Source organism: Haliotis rufescens, unplaced genomic scaffold (genome assembly GCF_023055435.1).
Source record: "Haliotis rufescens isolate VD_foot unplaced genomic scaffold, xgHalRufe1.0.p SCAF_13, whole genome shotgun sequence".
Classification (NCBI taxonomy): domain Eukaryota; kingdom Metazoa; phylum Mollusca; class Gastropoda; order Lepetellida; family Haliotidae; genus Haliotis; species Haliotis rufescens.
Window position 1 is genome coordinate 33,713,061 of NW_025963813.1, and position 19,316 is coordinate 33,732,376.

The following is a 19,316-nucleotide window of genomic DNA, read 5'->3' on the forward strand; positions in this document are numbered from 1 at the left end:
GTCAATCACTGGATTGTCTGGTCCACAGTCGATTATTTACAGACCGCCGTCATATAGCTAGAATATTGATGAGTGCGGCGTTAAACGACAAACAGACAAACAAATACCACTACTACCACCATCACTACAAATACCACTACTTCAACTACAACCACCATCACTACAACTATCACTACGACTGATGCTACACAACTAACACAAATTATAACACGTGTAACTCGATCACGTACAACCAGCAGAGATACTGCATTCAAAGCGCGCGTAAAATATTCATTACATTGTCCTGCAAGGCTTACACTGGCACCTGAGAGACGCCATAATTTAGAATAATTTTACACAGTAAATGGCCAAGGGAGGTGGCCCACATCTGAGTCGTATTTAATCGTCATTAAAGATGCATGACGTAACATTACGAACAGTCGTCTACATATGTACGTGACCCGTGAAGATCCGGAGTAGAATAGGTCTTCAGTAACCCATGCTTGCCGTGAAAGGCGACAATGCTTGTCGTAAGAGGCGACTAACGGGATCGGGTGGTCAGGCTCGCTGACTTGGTTGATGCATGTCATCGTATCCCAATTGCGTGGATCGATGCACATGATGTTAATCACTGATCCGGACTCGATCATTAATTTTACAGACCGCCGTCATAACGCTGGAATATTGCTGAGTGCGGCGTTAAACAGTGTAAAATCAACTGTGTACGTTTCTGTTGTTTTAACACAAAGCAACAGAAAACATTCTCCACTGATGCGCCACGGAAACTGTAATCAAATGTGAGTTGAGAAACTGAAACTGAAAACAACTGTGACGACATTGACTACATGACTTTGCTGGTGGATTAATCTTCTAACTGTGTAAGAGGTGAGGTGAAATTGGGTTTAACGTCGCGTCCAAGATTATTGCACTTATATAGCGACGTGCATGCACGTGTTTGCGTGGCTGCTTGTACTAGTCCGGACTAATGCCGATTGATAGCGCTAGCTCACTGAGATACCATGGCGAAGTTTAACACGAATCCCCACTCAGACACAGTATACTGACTCCGAGCCGACCAGTCCTTGTTTTAGCCCCTTAAAGCCGGGCGCCAGACAGGGTAACAACAAGTACCATATTTTAACGTCTTTTGGTATGACGCGGACGGGGATCGAACCCCGGACCTTCCGCTCTCCGGGCGGACGCTCTACCACAAGACCACGGAGGCGGCCTAACTGTGCAAGAATTGACTTTGGTACGTTTTTGAATTTATGGAGGTATAAACGTTAGCCGGTGTGCACACATGTGTAACTCACAAATACAAAACAAACATATCAAAGTCAATTCTTATAAATAAATGTGTCAACAATTTCAACTACACAGTCGCCTCATGTGATCATTACACAATTGAACACATCTGGGATGAACTCGATCGACGTGTACGTCAACGTCAGAACGCGCCACAAACACTCCGACAACTGGCCAACGCTTTACAAGGAGAATGGCGCAGAATTCCGCAGGATAGAATTCAGTGCCGAGGAGATGCAGAGCCGTGATTGCTGCCCGGGGCGGTCACACGAGATACTGAGCTCAACGCTGCCTTGTGGCCTTATGTGACATGACAATGAACAGTTATCATTGCCTTTGTACAATGACAACATGTGACTATCGAGCTCCAAAATTTCATATTGGTATCTATGATATTAAATGAAATATATCAACTTTATTAGATAGAACACATTTACTAAAAGTCTACATGTGCGTTTCTTTTTTTGAGGAGTGTCATTCGAGGGCTGTTTGATGATATTGGTGGACATAATATTGATATTCAATATCCTCTTTAACGACAAGGGTTCTCTGTGATAGTGTTATGACGACATGTCACCGCTGGGGAACTGAGACCGCCAGACGTGGGGGTCAAAGTGGCGCGAGACGAACGTGACTGTAATGCATAGTTTGAACATGTGGGTTGGGGGTGGGATGGTAGGGTTGGTGTTGGGTGATGAGGGGGTGTTAGGGGTGACGAGGGATGGTAGCGATGATGAGGGGATTGTAGGGGTGATGACGGGGTGTTTGGGGTGACAAGGGGTGACGAGGGGATGGTAGGGGTGATGAGGGCCTGGCAGGGGTGACGAGGGGATGGCAGAGGTGATGAGGGGTGGTTGGGGTGATGAGGGATGGTTTGGGTGATGAGGGATGGTTGGGGAGATGAGGGGATGGCAGGGGTGATGAGGGATGGTTGGGGTGATGAGGAATGGTTGGGGAGATGAGGGGATGGCAGGGTTGACGAGGGGATGGCAGGGGTGACGAGGGGATGGCAGGTGTGATGAGGGATGGTTGGGGTGATGAGGGATGGTTGGGGTGATGAGGGCCTGGCAGGGGTGACGAGGGAATGGCAGGGGTGATGAGGGGATGGCAGGGGTGATGAGGGGATTGTAGGGCTTTGGAGGGTTGGTAGGGGTGAGGAGGTGTGGTGGGGTGTGGAGAAGTAGGGTGAAGACAAAGAGAGGTAGCTTGTGTAAGAATGCGTGGTGTTGTTGAGGTTGAGAAGGGTTTCACCACACACACACACACACACACACACACACACACACACACACACACACACACACACACACACACACACACACACACACACACACACACAAAAGGGGTCAACGCCAAAGGGATTAAAATGGATCCTGGAACAACGTATAATGAAATACATAAACAAAACATACCAAGGAATCGAACGAGATACAAGGCTGAGGACGGGGAATACGTACAGTGGCACACTAAATGAGCCATATCGCCCCGAGAAACCATCTATTAAAATTCCCATTACAATTATTGCTTTAACAACCTATGTTTTTGGAAAGAAGCCAGACGGAACACTTGGAACGAAAATGTGATGGTTTTTATCTCCTCAGAGGCAGATTGTCTTCAGAGAAACTGTCAATTATGGGTTCAGTAACGTATATAGGAGTCTGGATTTCTGGAGCACTACAGTCTACATGGTAACAGTGACATATCGGGTATGTTCAGATTTCACTGTCTCACCTCAAATGGCATTTGATCCGGGTTCACACAAGACGTTGTATGTCAACTATTTTTTGAACACTGGTTTAGCAGGGTCTCAACTCGACCTAGTCGTTATTCTGGTTAGACCAAGGTTCTCAACTCGACCTAGTCGTTGTTCTGGTGAGACCAAGGTTCTCAACTCGACCTAGTCGTTGTTCTGGTGAGACCAAGGTTCTCAACTCGACTTAGTCGTTATTCTGGTTAGACCGAGGTTCTCAACTCGACCTAGTCGTTATTCTGGTAAGACCAATGTACTCAACTCGACCTAGTCGTTATTCTGGTTAGACCAAGGTTCTCAACTCGACCTAGTCGTTATTCTGGTTAGACCAAGGTTCTCAACTCGACCTTATCTTTATTCTGGTTAGGCAAAGGTTCTCAACTCGACCTAGCCGTTATTCTGGTTAGACCAAGGTTCTCAACTCGACCAAGTCGTTATTCTGGTTAGGCCAAGGTTCTCAACTCGACCTAGTCGTTATTCTGATTAGACCAAGGTTCTCAACTCGACCTAGTCGTTATTCTGGTTAGACCAAGGTTCTCAACTCGACCTTGTCTTTATTCTGGTTAGGCCAAGGTTCTCAACTCGACCTAGTCGTTGTTCTGGTTAGACCAATGTTCTCAACTCGACCAAGTCGTTGTTCTGGTTAGACCAAGGTTCTCAACTCGACCTAATCGTTATTCTGGTTAGGCCAAGGCTCTCAACTCGACTCAGTGCTCAATATCATTTGCTATATCCCATATATGATCGCTTTCTCCTAAGTGAACGGGAACTTCAGAGCTTGCCTTACATTGTCGTAATGTGTTTTAAAAAAAAGATATATTTTGCACATAGCTTTAATTAAACACATATCTGGTTTTGCTGTAGCTGAAGGAGTTTTTTGGTCTCATCACAAAATCCCAGCCCCACCCCAACCGACCCCAACTCATCCCTAGATATAAAATTATCCGTTTACATTGTTTAAGTGTTCCCGTAATATACCACTTAAATTCTGACTTGCAATCTCTATCTAAATGGATTTCTTTCCAGCAAAGAAATATACCGATGAGGTTGTTTGGAACAAATGTTTTATTTTCTACTCAGATGTAGCTTCGTGGCGTCACATTTCTGGTTGTATGGGTTCGGTGTTATCTTCCTATTATAGAATCCAGTTTAACCGGTGCTGTGTAGGGTTGAAGAGCGTTATCACTGTCATCTCGCCAGACGAATACCCCAAGTATCGGTTCAACTAAAGTCTTTGGAGTAGTAGAGTTTGGTACCTGCAGCCATACAGAGGATCGGTTAGTTTACGCAGTGAGAAATTGAGTTATTGGTTTTGGTGCAGGAATAAGTTTAAAGATACTGTGTTGTTTTGACGACTATGCAAAAATTCGAATAAAACGTGACTGCGTGTTGGTTGATGTCAACCTGTAGAACAAAGAAGCAGGTGATGCTGTTTGACTGGCTGATGCTGCAGCACCAAAGTCTGGTGGTCATGACGGGGTATCCTTGCCTGCCGCTGTATCACACATTCATTTGGTCCCCATCACCCCTTTCCGGGCTCTACAGCTGACTTGCTTTGGTTGGTTTGTTGATTAACGCCGCATTCGGCAATATTCCAGCTATATACGGCGGTCTGTAAGACAGACAATCCAGTGATTCACATCATGAGCATCGATATGCATTTGGGATACGACGACATCCATCAACCAAGTCAGCAAGCCTGGCCACCAGATCCCGTTAGTCGCCTCTTACGACAAGCAAAGTCGCCTTTTACGGCAAGCATGGGTTGCTGAAGACCTATTCTACCCCGGATCTTCACGAGTCCTACAGCTGAGTAATGCCAATGACTAGTTGTGTGGTCTGCATCATTGTTGATCCCACGGCGTCGCCCGTCGCCGATGTAGTCCAGGCGCAATTAGTTACTAGGTAGGCCATCCATATTTCCTTGATGTGTTTTTTTCATCTCCAACCTCAACCAGAAAGTGAACGGACGGACGAAAGGAAATAAGAACATTATTTTTTAAAACTTATTTTGTAATTATTTTATGACATTTTAAAATTTAAACGCTTGGTACCAGGTTTTTAAAGAATTCATGACGAAGCTCGAATCGCTTTGCTTCGAAATCATTTTTTAATAAACATAGCTGAAGAAAGATCAAGCTGACCTGTTTTTTGTGTGTGCAATGGTAGTAGTATTTTTTTTTATTACATGGGGGTATAATTTTCCACAGCGGCAGGGAAAATTAAGATACGATTTTTAAAAATTATTTAACGTCGGAATGAAAATTCATGGCAGGCGGGAGCCTTATCGTTTTATTGAAAAAGTCTGACTGCGGCATACAACAATATCCGTTCATTTACTCATATTCTCAGCCTCTCATTGATTCAGTGTTGCTCATTTCGAGTCCGTTTGACGACAGCATACAAGGATATCTACGACATACTATCAGTACATCAACAACGTACGGCGCATCCGCGGTCTGACATGGTCGTTAGTGCTATCGTTGAGCGTTGTGGCCATGGTCGTTAGTATTATCGTAATGCTATTATTGATAATTGACTGTGCATCGTCAAAGCCGGGAAAATGAGTTAACTTGAATGTCAGCAAGATTGTTATCATAACCATTAATCATTCCCCTAATTCTGAATAATTCCAACTGTATTTCAGACCTTGGGTATTTCTCATCAATTTGTACCTCATGACAAACGGGCAGCGACGACCGAGAACCCACGAAACACGTTGTTTACATTGCGACTCTGAAACCAATCTAAAGCACAGCATGGAATTTAAAAGCAACTCATTTTATACAAGATAATATTTGCCTAATGACTACTATTCCCTGATTTGCTATATTCAATACACTTCCCCTGATGACTAGGTTTCTCCTTAATCACGGTCACTTAAAGCGACATGCCCATTTTGTCGCCAACTCCGGCAACGTCGTTCTCATGATTTACGTATTTGGTTGAATGTGATTTGTCAAACCTATACACAGCGATTAATTGATTGTTTAGAGCATCCTACTGATAATCTGATTTGAAACCGGTTCGGTGATTTCAATAATAAGACCCCTGTGTATAAAATAATTACGAGCAATCAGAAGCGATGTGTATCAAGTAACTAGTTTTATGAAATGCCTTTCCTTGATGTCATGTAATCCTTAATCGTTAAAAAATGTGTAATTTCGATTAAGCAATAACCATAGGCGTATGCAAATTATAGCTCTATGAAGTTCAGCAACTTAACCTCCCCTCTCCCATGATTTTCGTTCAAGTGTTACACATTATTAGTTTGTTTGTTTGTTGTTTAACGCCGCATTCAACAATATTCCAGCTATATGACGGCGGTCTGTAAATAATCGAGTCTGGACTAGACAATCCAGTGATTGATATCATGAGCATCGATCCCCACAATTGGCATCAGCCAAGTCAGAGAGTCTGACCAACCGATCCCGTTACTCGCCTCTTATGACAAGGATAGTCGCCTTTTACGGCAAGCATGGGTTGCTGAAGACCTATTCTACCCCGGATCTTCTCGGGTCGACATTTTAACATTAACGGGATGGGAGCGGTTGGTGGTTGGGCATTTTTGTGCATGTTTAATTTGATCTGATCAGCAACTTATCACTGAATAATTCCTTCTTGTTGCTGTTCGTGACTTTGCAAATGTTTTGGTGCTAAAAGACTCATGGTAAATAATATAAGAGACTCACCATCGGTATTGCCTTACTTCAGCAGTCACGTGCAGTCTAATGGGTGGCACTGAGTGAGTGATTATGGTTTTACGCCGCTTTTAGCGATATTCCAGCAATATCACGGCAGGGGACACCAGAAATGGGCTTCACAAATTGTACCCATGTCGGGAATCGAACCCGGGTCTTCGGTGTGACGAGCGAACGCTTTAACCACTAGGCTACCCGACCGGGGTGGCACTGAGACTTTGGCCTGCCATGAAAGATGGATGGGTTCCAGTACGACCACAAGGGGGCGCACCAGAAGCTGACTTCACGTGAACGGGGGATTGGAACCTGGATCTGTTAACTTCCGGCTCGGATTCACTTTTAGTTGTGTCCCTGTATGTTTTCCTTTGCGTCAAAACTAATCAATGCCATTCACAAGTATTTAGTGATGGGTTTCAACTTGTATTTGATAAAATTACCGACAGTAAGTAAACTACAAGTAAGGGCCCCTGGCTGTTACATTTCCTGAATGAGCTGAACGACCCTGTTTGTGGCCATGTAATAGTCACGACGTTTACAGTCTAATAAAATCAGATATAAGACAATAGAGGCAATAGTAGAATCGAGATATAATATGTCTAGGTATCATCGGTTGTCTGTTAGGTGATGACTCACTCACTCACTCATGCCTGTGTGTGTGTTTGTATGTGTGTGTGTGTGTGTTTGTGTGTGTGTGTGTGTGTGTGTGTGTGTGTGTGCTTGTGCGTGTGTGTGTGTGTAAGATCAAGTCGAACTTCAGCATTAGAATTGGTAAACTGTGAATTGTGATCTTGTCTAGTTTCATCGGAGCCTCTGATAATTGCGTGTGTGTTCAGTGGTTGCTAGCATGTCTGTCAAACGCCATCTACGTGTTGTCAGCATGTCATGCTGTGTACCGAAATCTGTGATCCTGTTTAGCTTAACAGTAGGAATTACCTACCGCTATCTGTGACCCTATTGAGATTAACAGGAGGAATTATCTATCGTTATCTGTGATCATGTCGAGATCAACCACAGGTATAGTCTTCCCTAATCTGTGATAAGACATAGCTTAACTTTAAGTATTGTATACCGTTATCTGTGGCCCTGTTAAGCACAACAGTGGGAGTTGTCACCGTTATCTGTGACCCTGTTAAGCTTTACAGTAGGAGTTGTCTACCGTTATCTGTGACCATGTTAAGCTTAACAGTAGGAGTTGTCTACAGTTATCTGTTACCCTGTTAAGCTCAACAGTAGGAGTTGTCTACCGTTATCTGTGACCCTATTAAGCTCAACAGTAGGAGTTGTGTACCGTTATCTGTGACCCTATTAAGCTCAACAGTAGGAGTTGTGTACCGTTATCTGTGACCCTGTTAAGTTCAACAGTAGGAGTTGTGTACCGTTATCTGTGACCCTGTTAAGCTCAACAGTAGGAGTTGTCTACCGTTATCTGTGGCCATGTTAAGCACAACAGTAGGAGTTGTCTACCGTTATCTGTGACCCTATTGAGCTATGCAATATAATCTGTCTACCGCCGTCAGTGTTCCTATCGAACTCAGCAGTAGGAACTCCCTACAGCTGTCTGAAGATTTGTCAATATTTTAACAATTCAGTTTTATATGAACCATTGTCTATATCATCAGAATGGTATCTGTTTTCGTTACTGAGGCCGTTGCATGGCGAAACCGCCATTGCGAAATGTTTCTTGGGACGATCGATCTGTCGACGTTTATAACCGAAGCTAGAGCGAAAGATAGACACAAAAACACATTGAAATTTGTTCACATAAACTACATCCCTGGAGGATAAATCCAACTAACACTGCAATTGTAGCTTAGCTAAAAACACACGTGGAAGATTTACAGGACTCTTGGTTCAATATTTCAAGATTGCAACACTTTTTGTAAAGAATGTTTTTAGTTTATGTCAACAAGGTCGGAATTTTATGAAGAACTAACGTGATGTTGATATAAAGTGATTCAATACACGAATTTTATATAAAAAGCACATATTGGGTTCGTGAAGATTATTCCGGGTTAGAATGGTCTTCCACAACCCATGCTTGGCGTAAAAGGCGACTAACGGGAGTAGGTGGTCAGGCTCGCTGGTCGGGCGTTGATCGATGCTCATGATATCAATCTCTGCATTATTTGGGGCGGTCGGGTAGCCTAGTGGTTAAAGCGTTCGCTTGTCACGCCGAGACCCGGGTTCGAATCCCGACATGGGTACAATGTGTGAAGCCCATTTCTGGTGTCCCCCGCCTTGATATTGTTGTAATATTGCGTAAAACCAAACTCACTCACTTTATCACTCACTCATTTATCGTAACTATCACAGCTTGAGAATATAGTACTTCCGTACTATCATGAGTTATAGTTGAACAAGAGTGAATGAGTGAGTGAGTTAAACATTGGTTATGTCTCAGTTAAATAAAGATTGATGTGAGTTGCGACATGAACCTGCGCCCTCGGGAGAAAAACATCGCTACTCTTTTATATGTTATATGATGAATAAGAATCCCAAATAAAACGACTGTATGACACTATGTGGCCTCCAACCCTACCCTGGAGTATCTTGTCTCTACCCTCCAGTCTCTACCGTCGAGTATCTAGTCTCTACCTTCGAGTATCTAGTCTCTACCTTCCAGTATCTAGTCTCTACCCTCGAGTATCAAGTCTCTTCCTTCGAGTATCTAGTCTCTACCCTCGAGTATCTAGTCTCTACCTTCGAGTATCTAGTCTCTACCTTCCAGTATCTAGTCTCTACCCTCGAGTATCAAGTCTCTTCCTTCGAGTATCTAGTCTCTACCCTAGAACATCTTGTTTCTACTCTCCAGTCTCTACCCTCGAGTATCTTGTTTCTACTCTCCAGTCTCTACCCTCGAACATCTTGTTTCTACTCTCCAGTCTCTACCCTCGAACATCTTGTTTCTACTCTCCAGTCTCTACCCTAGAACATCTTGTTTCTAACCTCCAGTCTCTACCCTCGAACATCTTGTTTCTACTCTCCAGTCTCTACCCTAGAACATCTTTTTTCTAACCTCCAGTCTCTACCCTAGAACATCTTGTTTCTACTCTCCAGTCTCTACCCTCGAGTATCTTGTTTCTAACCTCCAGTCTCTACCCTCGAACATCTTGTTTCTACTCTCCAGTCTCTACCCTTGACCATCTTGTTTCTACTCTCCAGTCTCTACCCTTGACCATCTTGTTTCTACCCTCCAGTCTCTACCCTCGAGTATATAGTCTCTGCCCTCCAGTCCTACCCTCGAACATCTTGTTTCTACTCTCCAGTCTCTACCCTAGAACATCTTTTTTCTAACCTCCAGTCTCTACCCTCGAACATCTTGTTTCTACTCTCCAGTCTCTACCCTAGAACATCTTTTTTCTAACCTCTAGTCTCTACCTTCGAACAACTTGTTTCTACTCTCCAATCTCTACCCTCGAACATCTTGTTTCTACTCTCCAGTCTCTACCCTCGAACATCTTGTTTCTAACCTCCAGTCTCTACCCTCGAACATCTTGTTTCTACTCTCCAGTCTCTACCCTCGAACATCTTGTTTCTACTCTCCAGTCTCTACCCTCGAACATCTTGTTTCTACTCTCAGATTCCTACCCTCGAACATCTTGTTTCTACTCTCCAGTCTCTACCCTCGAACATCTTGTTTCTACTCTCCAGTCTCTACCCTCGAACATCTTGTTTCTACTCTCCAGTCTCTACCCTAGAACATCTTGTTTCTAACCTCCAGTCTCTACCCTCGAACATCTTGTTTCTACTCTCAGATTCCTACCCTCGAACATCTTGTTTCTACTCTCCAGTCTCTACCCTCGAACATCTTGTTTCTACTCTCCAGTCTCTACCCTCGAACATCTTGTTTCTAACCTCCAGTCTCTACCCTCGAACATCTTGTTTCTACTCTCAGATTCCTACCCTCGAACATCTTGTTTCTACTCTCCAGTCTCTACCCTCGAACATTTTGTTTCTACTCTCAGATTCCTACCCTCGAACATCTTGTTTCTACTCTCCAGTCTCTACCCTCGAACATCTTGTTTCTACTCTCCAGTCTCTACCCTCGAACATCTTGTTTCTACTCTCCAGTCCCTACCCTAGAACATCTTGTTTCTAACCTCCAGTCTCTACCCTCGAACATCTTGTTTCTACTCTCAGATTCCTACCCTCGAACATCTTGTTTCTACTCTCCAGTCTCTACCCTCGAACATCTTGTTTCTACTCTCCAGTCTCTACCCTCGAACATCTTGTTTCTACTCTCCAGTCCCTACCCTAGAACATCTTGTTTCTACTCTCCAGTCTCTACCCTCGAACATCTTGTTTCTACTCTCCAGTCCCTACCCTCGAACATCTTGTTTCTACTCTCCAGTCTCTACCCTCGAACATCTTGTTTGTACTCTCCAGTCTCTACCCTCGAACATCTTGTTTCTACTCTCCAGTCTCTACCCTCGAGTATCTTGTTTCTAACCTCCAGTCTCTACCCTCGAACATCTTGTTTCTACTCTCCAGTCTCTACCCTCGAACATCTTGTTTCTACTCTCCAGTCTCTACCCTCGAACATCTTGTTTCTACTCTCAGATTCCTACCCTCGAACATCTTGTTTCTACTCTCCAGTCTCTACCCTCGAACATCTTGTTTCTACTCTCCAGTCTCTACCCTCGAGTATCTTGTTTCTAACGTCCAGTCTCTACCCTCGAACATCTTGTTTCTACTCTCCAGTCTCTACCCTCGAACATCTTGTTTCTACTCTCCAGTCTCTACCCTCGAACATCTTGTTTCTAACCTCCAGTCTCTACCCTCGAACATCTTGTTTCTACTCTCCAGTCTCTACCCTCGAACATCTTGTTTCTACTCTCAGATTCCTACCCTCGAACATCTTGTTTCTACTCTCAGATTCCTACCCTCGAACATCTTGTTTCTACTCTCCAGTCTCTACCCTCGAACATCTTGTTTCTACTCTCCAGTCTCTACCCTCGAGTATCTTGTTTCTAACCTCCAGTCTCTACCCTCGAACATCTTGTTTCTACTCTCCAGTCTCTACCCTCGAACATCTTGTTTCTACTCTCCAGTCTCTACCCTCGAACATCTTGTTTCTAACCTCCAGTCTCTACCCTCGAACATCTTGTTTCTACTCTCCAGTCTCTACCCTCGAACATCTTGTTTCTACTCTCAGATTCCTACCCTCGAACATCTTGTTTCTACTCTCCAGTCCCTACCCTCGAACATCTTGTTTCTACCCTCCAGTCTCTACCCTCGAACATCTTGTTTCTACTCTCAGATTCCTACCCTCGAACATCTTGTTTCTACTCTCCAGTCCCTACCCTCGAACATCTTGTTTCTAACCTCCAGTCTCTACCCTCGAACATCTTGTTTCTACTCTCCAGTCTCTACCCTCGAACATCTTGTTTCTACTCTCCAGTCTCTACCCTCGAACATCTTGTTTCTAACCTCCAGTCTCTACCCTCGAACATCTTGTTTCTACTCTCCAGTCTCTACCCTCGAACATCTTGTTTCTACTCTCAGATTCCTACCCTCGAACATCTTGTTTCTACTCTCCAGTCCCTACCCTCGAACATCATGTTTCTAACCTCCAGTCTCTACCCTCGAGCATCTTGTTTCTACCCTCCAGTCTCTACCCTCGAGTATCTTGTTTCTACCCTCCAGTCTCTACCCTCGAGTATCTAGTCTCTACCCTCCAGCCTCTAACCTCCACATTATAGTCTCTACCCTCCAGCCTCTACCTTCGAATATCTAGCCTCTACCTCGAGCATCTAGTCTCTACCCTCCAGCCTCTACCTTCTGATATGTAGCCTCTACCTCGAGCATCTAGTCTCTACCCTAAAGCCTCTACCTTCGAATATCAAGCCTCTACCTCGAGCATCTAGTCTCTACCCTACAGTCTCTCCCAGCCGGTGCCGACCAGCCTCTATGCTTCAAACCTTCATCTTCCACCCTGTACTTCAGTCTCCAAGCTTTAATTCCCTGTCTTCTAAACTCTATCCTCTAGCCTCCAGTCTTCAGATTAGACTCCAAACTCTAAACACCACCCTGTGAAGACTTCTCACAACAAAACCAAAGACCCACGTGAGCCGTGCAATTCATCATAACCAGAGTAAGGGCTAGCAACCATCCAACTGTGTCACTTTGAGACCTCCTCTCACATTTGCCCAACAGGCCGTGAGATAAGCGAAATCCCGTAACACCATGATCAATCACCCACACTATTGAAAACAACAATGCGCCTATACAGAGGCGATGTACATCAATTGCTTCCAACTATTATCTAAATTTCAGATGGAGGTCAAATCCTGCTCGTAATGAATCCTCCAGGATAAAAGCAACAAAAGTGTATCATCTCCGGGAGTGCAACGGCGTCAAGGGTCTCCTACATAATGCATCTTATCACTTCAGTTATTCACGCCACAACAAGTAGTATGATTTGGCCTTCAGAACATACGCATTCTCACCCCCCGGAGCTAAGGACTGATTCAAATTTCCCACAGGAGCTGACAGACGGAATGCATAATTTACCGAGACTTGTAAGTTGGGTAAAGAAATTCTTGAACCCGAATGTCAGTTGATTTTATGTGACGTCACGTGTATGCAAATACGATAGTGGGTAAGGTAATGAATGACCTGCACGGACTTTGGAATTACTGGTTTTATGCCACTTTTGGGTTAACCTGACATCGTCATTATCCGGGGAGGATACTCCAGTGAACTAATGAACTATTTCTCAGATCAGGTCATAATGGTCAGCACCATACCGTACAAGTTATGTGGGGGCACGGGTGGCCCAGTCGGCTGCGGCGCAGCGATACGCTGTGCAGAGTTGCGTCCCCTGGGCACGCCAGAAACCTATGATTGTGGGTTCGAATCCCGATTCGCCCCGATTAGGTTTCTAGGTTTGTCAGCACCATACCCGTGCTCGTGGGTTTCACCGAAGTGGTAAACGTCTGAGACCTGCATCACTTTGGGCTTTCCTCCCACATTAAGCTGACACGCCGTGATGTAACTGGAATACTGTTAAAAGCGGCGTTTAACCTCACTCACAACAAGTTATGTATATTTATTGATACGGAGCATTTATTATATAATAATGATGTAATTTAACGATGTGGTTTTACCGATTGATAATTTCTTCTTGTTGATCCTCCAACTTATATGCGTCTAGATGTCGTCAACAACCACTATGTCCAACTATGCCCAGTGCAGCTCCCTCTACAAGGATGTTCTAAACATCAGCATCCACACCGTCAGTCTGAACAAAGATGCAGGACGTGATGTGGTATATGTGTTAAGGCTACAATCAGTCTCGGTTCAAGGTTGCAGCGAGCGACCACAGGCGCTTGTAAGGCAAAAGGACCACCTCCGTGGTCTAGTGGTAGAGCGTCCGCCCGGAGAGCGGAAGATCCGGGGTTTGATCCCCGGCCGCGTCATACCAAAAGACGTTCAAAGATGGTACTTGATGTTACCCTGTCTGGCGCTCGGCATTAAGTGGCTAAAACAAGGACTGGTCGGCTCGGAGTCAGTGTGATGTGTCTGAGTGGGGTATTCATGTTAAACTGCGGCATGGTATCTCAGTGAGCTAACACTATAAATCGGCATCAGTCCGGACTAGTACAAGCAGCCAAACACACACGTGCATGCACGTCGCCATATGTGTGCAATAATCTTAGACGCGACGTTAAACCCCATTTCACCTCACCTGTAAGGCAAAAGATAGCAGCTACATGATATATGGTCACACCAGGTACCAGTATACGATATGAAAGGAAAGAGATGTAACGAGGCCAACTCACTAAGTTCGTCCGAGGACGAATTAAACAATGTCTATTGTAAATATCCCAATAAAACTTACACTCATGTAAAGCCAATACATTTAGCTAAACCATGAGACAAAAATGATAGAAATCAAAGCCGTACTTTTGGAGCTAGTGTCTTCAGATGCTCAAAATATCGTGATTTTTTTATTCCGAGCCAAAATATTATATACTATTTGTACCACTAACTTACCGATCTTTTTGTTTATTGGATCGTGTACACAAATACCACGAGCCAAAACATGTTGCATAGATGTTGCCCGCCCATCGCCATTCTTTCCCCGTCTCAATAAGTCCTTTGCCGTTTCCCGTCCGCCATAGCTGACCTTGGCCTTGACATACCCCGCAATGAAAAACGTCGCGCCGTTCATTTAGCAGACGATGTGGAGGAAATGTTGTTTTATTCATAGCCAATCAGATCGCTGGCGTTTTTCAGTGCGGGGTTTTTCTGCGTCAATGCTCAGTGGGAAGTGAAGTCACGTGTCACTAATGCGAAAGTTATAGCGGGGTTCTTACCACCTTTTTGTATAGTGAGTGAACGCCGCTTTGAACTATGTGAGTCTTGTCCTTAACTAATTAACCGTATGCCGTCTCATCAAAGCGCACGGCGAGACAGCGTTGGGATTCCGGTTTAGAACTGGGTGCCCTTGTACAAAGCTATCTTAGCGCTAAGGTGATCGTACCTTAACATACACTTACGACAGTCGTAGCGCTTAGGTTGTTTTGTACAACGGCACCCTGGTCTCTCGCAAGCCATGCTTGTCTTAAGAAGCGACCAAACGGATCGAGTGGTCAGGCTCGAGGTCTTGGTTGATTGCTGGACATCGTACACAGACCGCGCGGATCGTTGTCCACTGTTTCCAATCACTGATTTGTCTGGTCCAGAGTATTTACGGGCCGCAAGTGATATAGCTAGAATATTGCTAGAGTGCGGCGTTAAAAGTTAATGGAAAAAATGGTGCTATCACGTCAAGGATCATCCTGACGACGGTGTTGTTGCATAGCACGAAGGACCATTATTCGGGAAGCTGGCAGATTCTTGGACCCCAGTGCCTGTTAAAAAAATACAATAACTTTCCACATATGTGCAACGCATCCGACCTGATTGTCTATCTAACACACCAGCTTGTATCACTTTTGGTGTTAATTTCTCCCCAAGGATCTACTTAAGCTATCTGGAACGACCTGTCGTGACCCATTAAAGCCATTCAGTGTTCACTGAACCCGTGAATGACTTGAACCTAACTCCTGGGCCCCATTCCACAAAGCGATCATTGCATATGTCTAGAGTACGAACGGACGTTACGATCACCTTAGCGCTACGATCGCTTTGTGGAACGGGGCCCTGATCTCTACTTGTGTAAATTGAGCTCTAGTTTCTAGGCTGTTATAGCTGTCAGTGTGATGTTTTGTACGGTGGCCCATAAGGGACATGGAGTCTGTTACTTTTATCGTAACCTTTTGCAAATTAACACAATTTGTCATACAAATATGTGATAAATCATGTATAAAAACAACCGAAAACAGGGAAAATGTACTTTCAAGTAGCTATTGAGTCGCTGAAATTTGAAGCGAAAATGTCAAAAACTAAAATGGAAATGTCAAAAACAAAAACTAAAATGTCAAAAACTAAAATGAAAATGTCAAAAACAAAAACGAAAATGTCAAAAACTAAAATGAAACCACAGAAAACTATTTCCACCGCGGTGGAAATATTTTCACCGCGGAGGGAACATTATCAACGCGGTGGAAATAGTTTTCTGTATTTTCATTTTAGTTTTTGACATTTTCGCTTTTGTTTTTGACATTTTCATTTTAGTTTTTGACATTCTCGTTTCACTTTTCAGCGATTTAATATCTTCTTTACACATGATTTATCACATATTTGTAAGACAAATCGTGTTAATTTGCAAAAGGTTACGATAAAAGTAAGTGAAATATCAAAATATGGAAAAACAGACTCCATGTCCCTTCTGGGCCACCGTAGTTTTGCACATTGAAAGAACAAAAAAACCCAATAAAAGCGGAGTAAGTACATCTTGATACCGGTTTTTTATTTCCAACGTCCATCTTTTTTACATATAACAACTATAGACACAACTATTGTATTGCCATTAGTCACATGACACATGTGAACAAGGAAGATATATCGACTGAGGGATTTGTTTTCCCCTTAAACACACCTGTCATTCTGCCAGTACAAGGGGTCTTTAACACATGTTAAGAAATATGCGTGAAGTTTTGAAATAACAACTTCAGGTATGTTTTGAGGAAAAACACTCCACAAATGTATCTCCTGTATCTCTGATACGACTTATTATAGGTTTCTTGTTACAATCAACACTTATACCAATTTTATTATTAAAAAGAATATGAATATTGCTTCGTATTTCAACGGCGACTTAATAAAATGACATGTCAATTTCTTGGATGAATGATACGAAAAAAATTATGACAGTACTGACGAATTTTATGACAGAAATGCCATTTAGTTTATCATTTCAAATATCGTCACCTTGATTCACGTATGAACTCCATTCGTCATCAAGAAATGTTTCAGAATGTTATGGTTTGGTTTGATGATAATTTGGGTATTTTACTAGCGCTTCCACTACAGCCGATTTTGCACTCTTGAATTTCTGTTCCTTAGCGTGTGGAAGAACTGAGATGTTCAATCTCACACAGGAACATTAGTATCCTGATACACATAGATATATCTGTGGAATCTCGGTATATCAGCCCTGATATATCTTCCATGATGACACGAATGACGTATGACATATATGTATTGTAATAACAATGATCACATTCCAACTAATGACTATTTTTTTGTAAAACATAGTGACTTTCAATAGTGAACAATATATACAAATAGGACGATATGAGTACATAACATGATACGTATACCCTAGCTATACATGACATACATGACATACATGTTTGTGACATAGTTGACATAATACAGTATTAGTAAATTAATGAATATGCATTATTCACATGGTATTGGGAGTATTGGTTGTGTACATGCATTATTCACATGGTATGTGGGAGTATTGGTTGTGTTTATGCATTATCATATGGTATGTGGGAGTATTGTTGTGTATATGCAATATCACATGGTATGTGGGAGTATTGGTTGTGTATATGCAGTATCATCTGGTATGTGGGAGTATTGTTGTGTATATGCAATATCATATGGTATGTGGGAGTATTGTGTATATACATTATTCACATGACGTGGGAATATTGATGTGTATATGAATAATTCACATGGCATGTGGGAGTATTGGTTGTGTATATGCAGTATCATATGGTATGTGGGAGTATTGTTGTGTATATGCATTATTCACATGGCATGTGGGAGTATTGTTGTGTATATGCATTATTCACATGGCATGTGGGAGTATTGTTGTGTAAATGCAGTATCATATGGCATGTGGGAGTATTGGTTGTGTATATGCATTATTCACATGGCATGGCATGTGGGAGTATTGTTGTGTATACGCATTATTCACATGGCATGTGGGAATATTGTTGTGTATATGCAGTACACACATGGCATGTGGGAGGACATTCAACTCTTCGTCTACATGTAGGTCAGCACATCCGTTGATGGAGAAAAATGGGTTTTCCCAACATTTTTTTTTAACGAATGTGAAGAAGCGATTCTCAAGCCACAAATAGGAACACGGTGTGTAGGACATACAACGTGACCACTAGCCTCAGTTTGACGATCTACTGTTTGAAATAGGTACTACACTTTGGTTAGCACGGTGCACGTGCAATATCGACCCTTCCTCTGCAAAAAAGAATAATTTCCTTCATTAAAACACGAGACGTGCATTCCTTGGTTACCGATTTCGGTATTTTTCGGCAACGGCAGATTGTGGGTCATTAAGTACAACGTCGACAGGCATGGAGTTCACTTGCACCGACTCACTGAAACTGTCACGAACTCCTGACAGCGCCATGTGATCATTGCGGCAGCGATGCCTCCCGGGGGATGTTGAGATAATTATTGGAGGGCGTGAGCGAAATGTTCCCGGAAAGAGGGGATTACATAAAGTAGGATGCCTATGGAGCAAGAAATAATAATAGGATACATTATATGAAGATGTAACGATGCGACAAAATGTCCGAATTTAATTTATTACGGTTCCCCTTGGTATCACTAGTTTTAAATGGTAATATAAGATGTGGAATTGTATAAATATAAAAGCGAACCCGTGGCTGATATATGTCGCAGATTATGCAGTTATGTTGTAACGTAAATCCTTACGTGTAGGGACCGCCTGTAGTCTAGTGGTAGAGTGTCTGCCCTAAGAGCGGAAGGTCCGGGGTTCGATCCCCGGACGCGTCATACCAAAAGACGTTAAAAGATGGCACTTGTTGTTACCCTGTCTGGCGCTCGGCATTAAGGGCTAAAACAAGGACTGGTCGGCTCGGAGTCAGTGTACTGTGTCTGAGTGGGATATTCATGTTAAACTGCGGCATGGTGTCTCAGTGAGCTTGCTCTATCAATCGGCATCAGTCCGGACTTGTACAAGCAGCCACACACACGTGCATGCACGTCGCTAAATAAGTGCAATAATCTTGGACGCGACGTTAAACCCCATTTCACCTCACCGATAGTTAAAAAACATCATTGATAATCAAGTGTACTGAAACAAGTGGGGTATCTTTAAAGAGGAATATGATTATCAGATATGTTTTTACAAATAATTCGATTTTTTTTCAATTATCTTAAGTAGGTGATATTATATCTCAAAACGTAAC

The 19,316-nt window shown here is 43.2% G+C and overlaps 1 protein-coding gene across 1 annotated transcript; it reads right to left on the minus strand.

Moving 5' to 3' along the window:
• Positions 1-1,844: 1,844 nt before the first annotated feature.
• Positions 1,845-3,027, minus strand: LOC124118111 (vegetative cell wall protein gp1-like). Its single transcript, XM_048394680.1, has 2 exons — positions 3,016-3,027; positions 1,845-2,489 (listed from the first exon to the last, which is right to left on the minus strand). Exons 1-2 carry the CDS (start codon positions 3,025-3,027, stop codon positions 1,845-1,847), a joined length of 657 nt encoding a protein of 218 aa, XP_048250637.1.
• Positions 3,028-19,316: the final 16,289 nt, after the last annotated feature.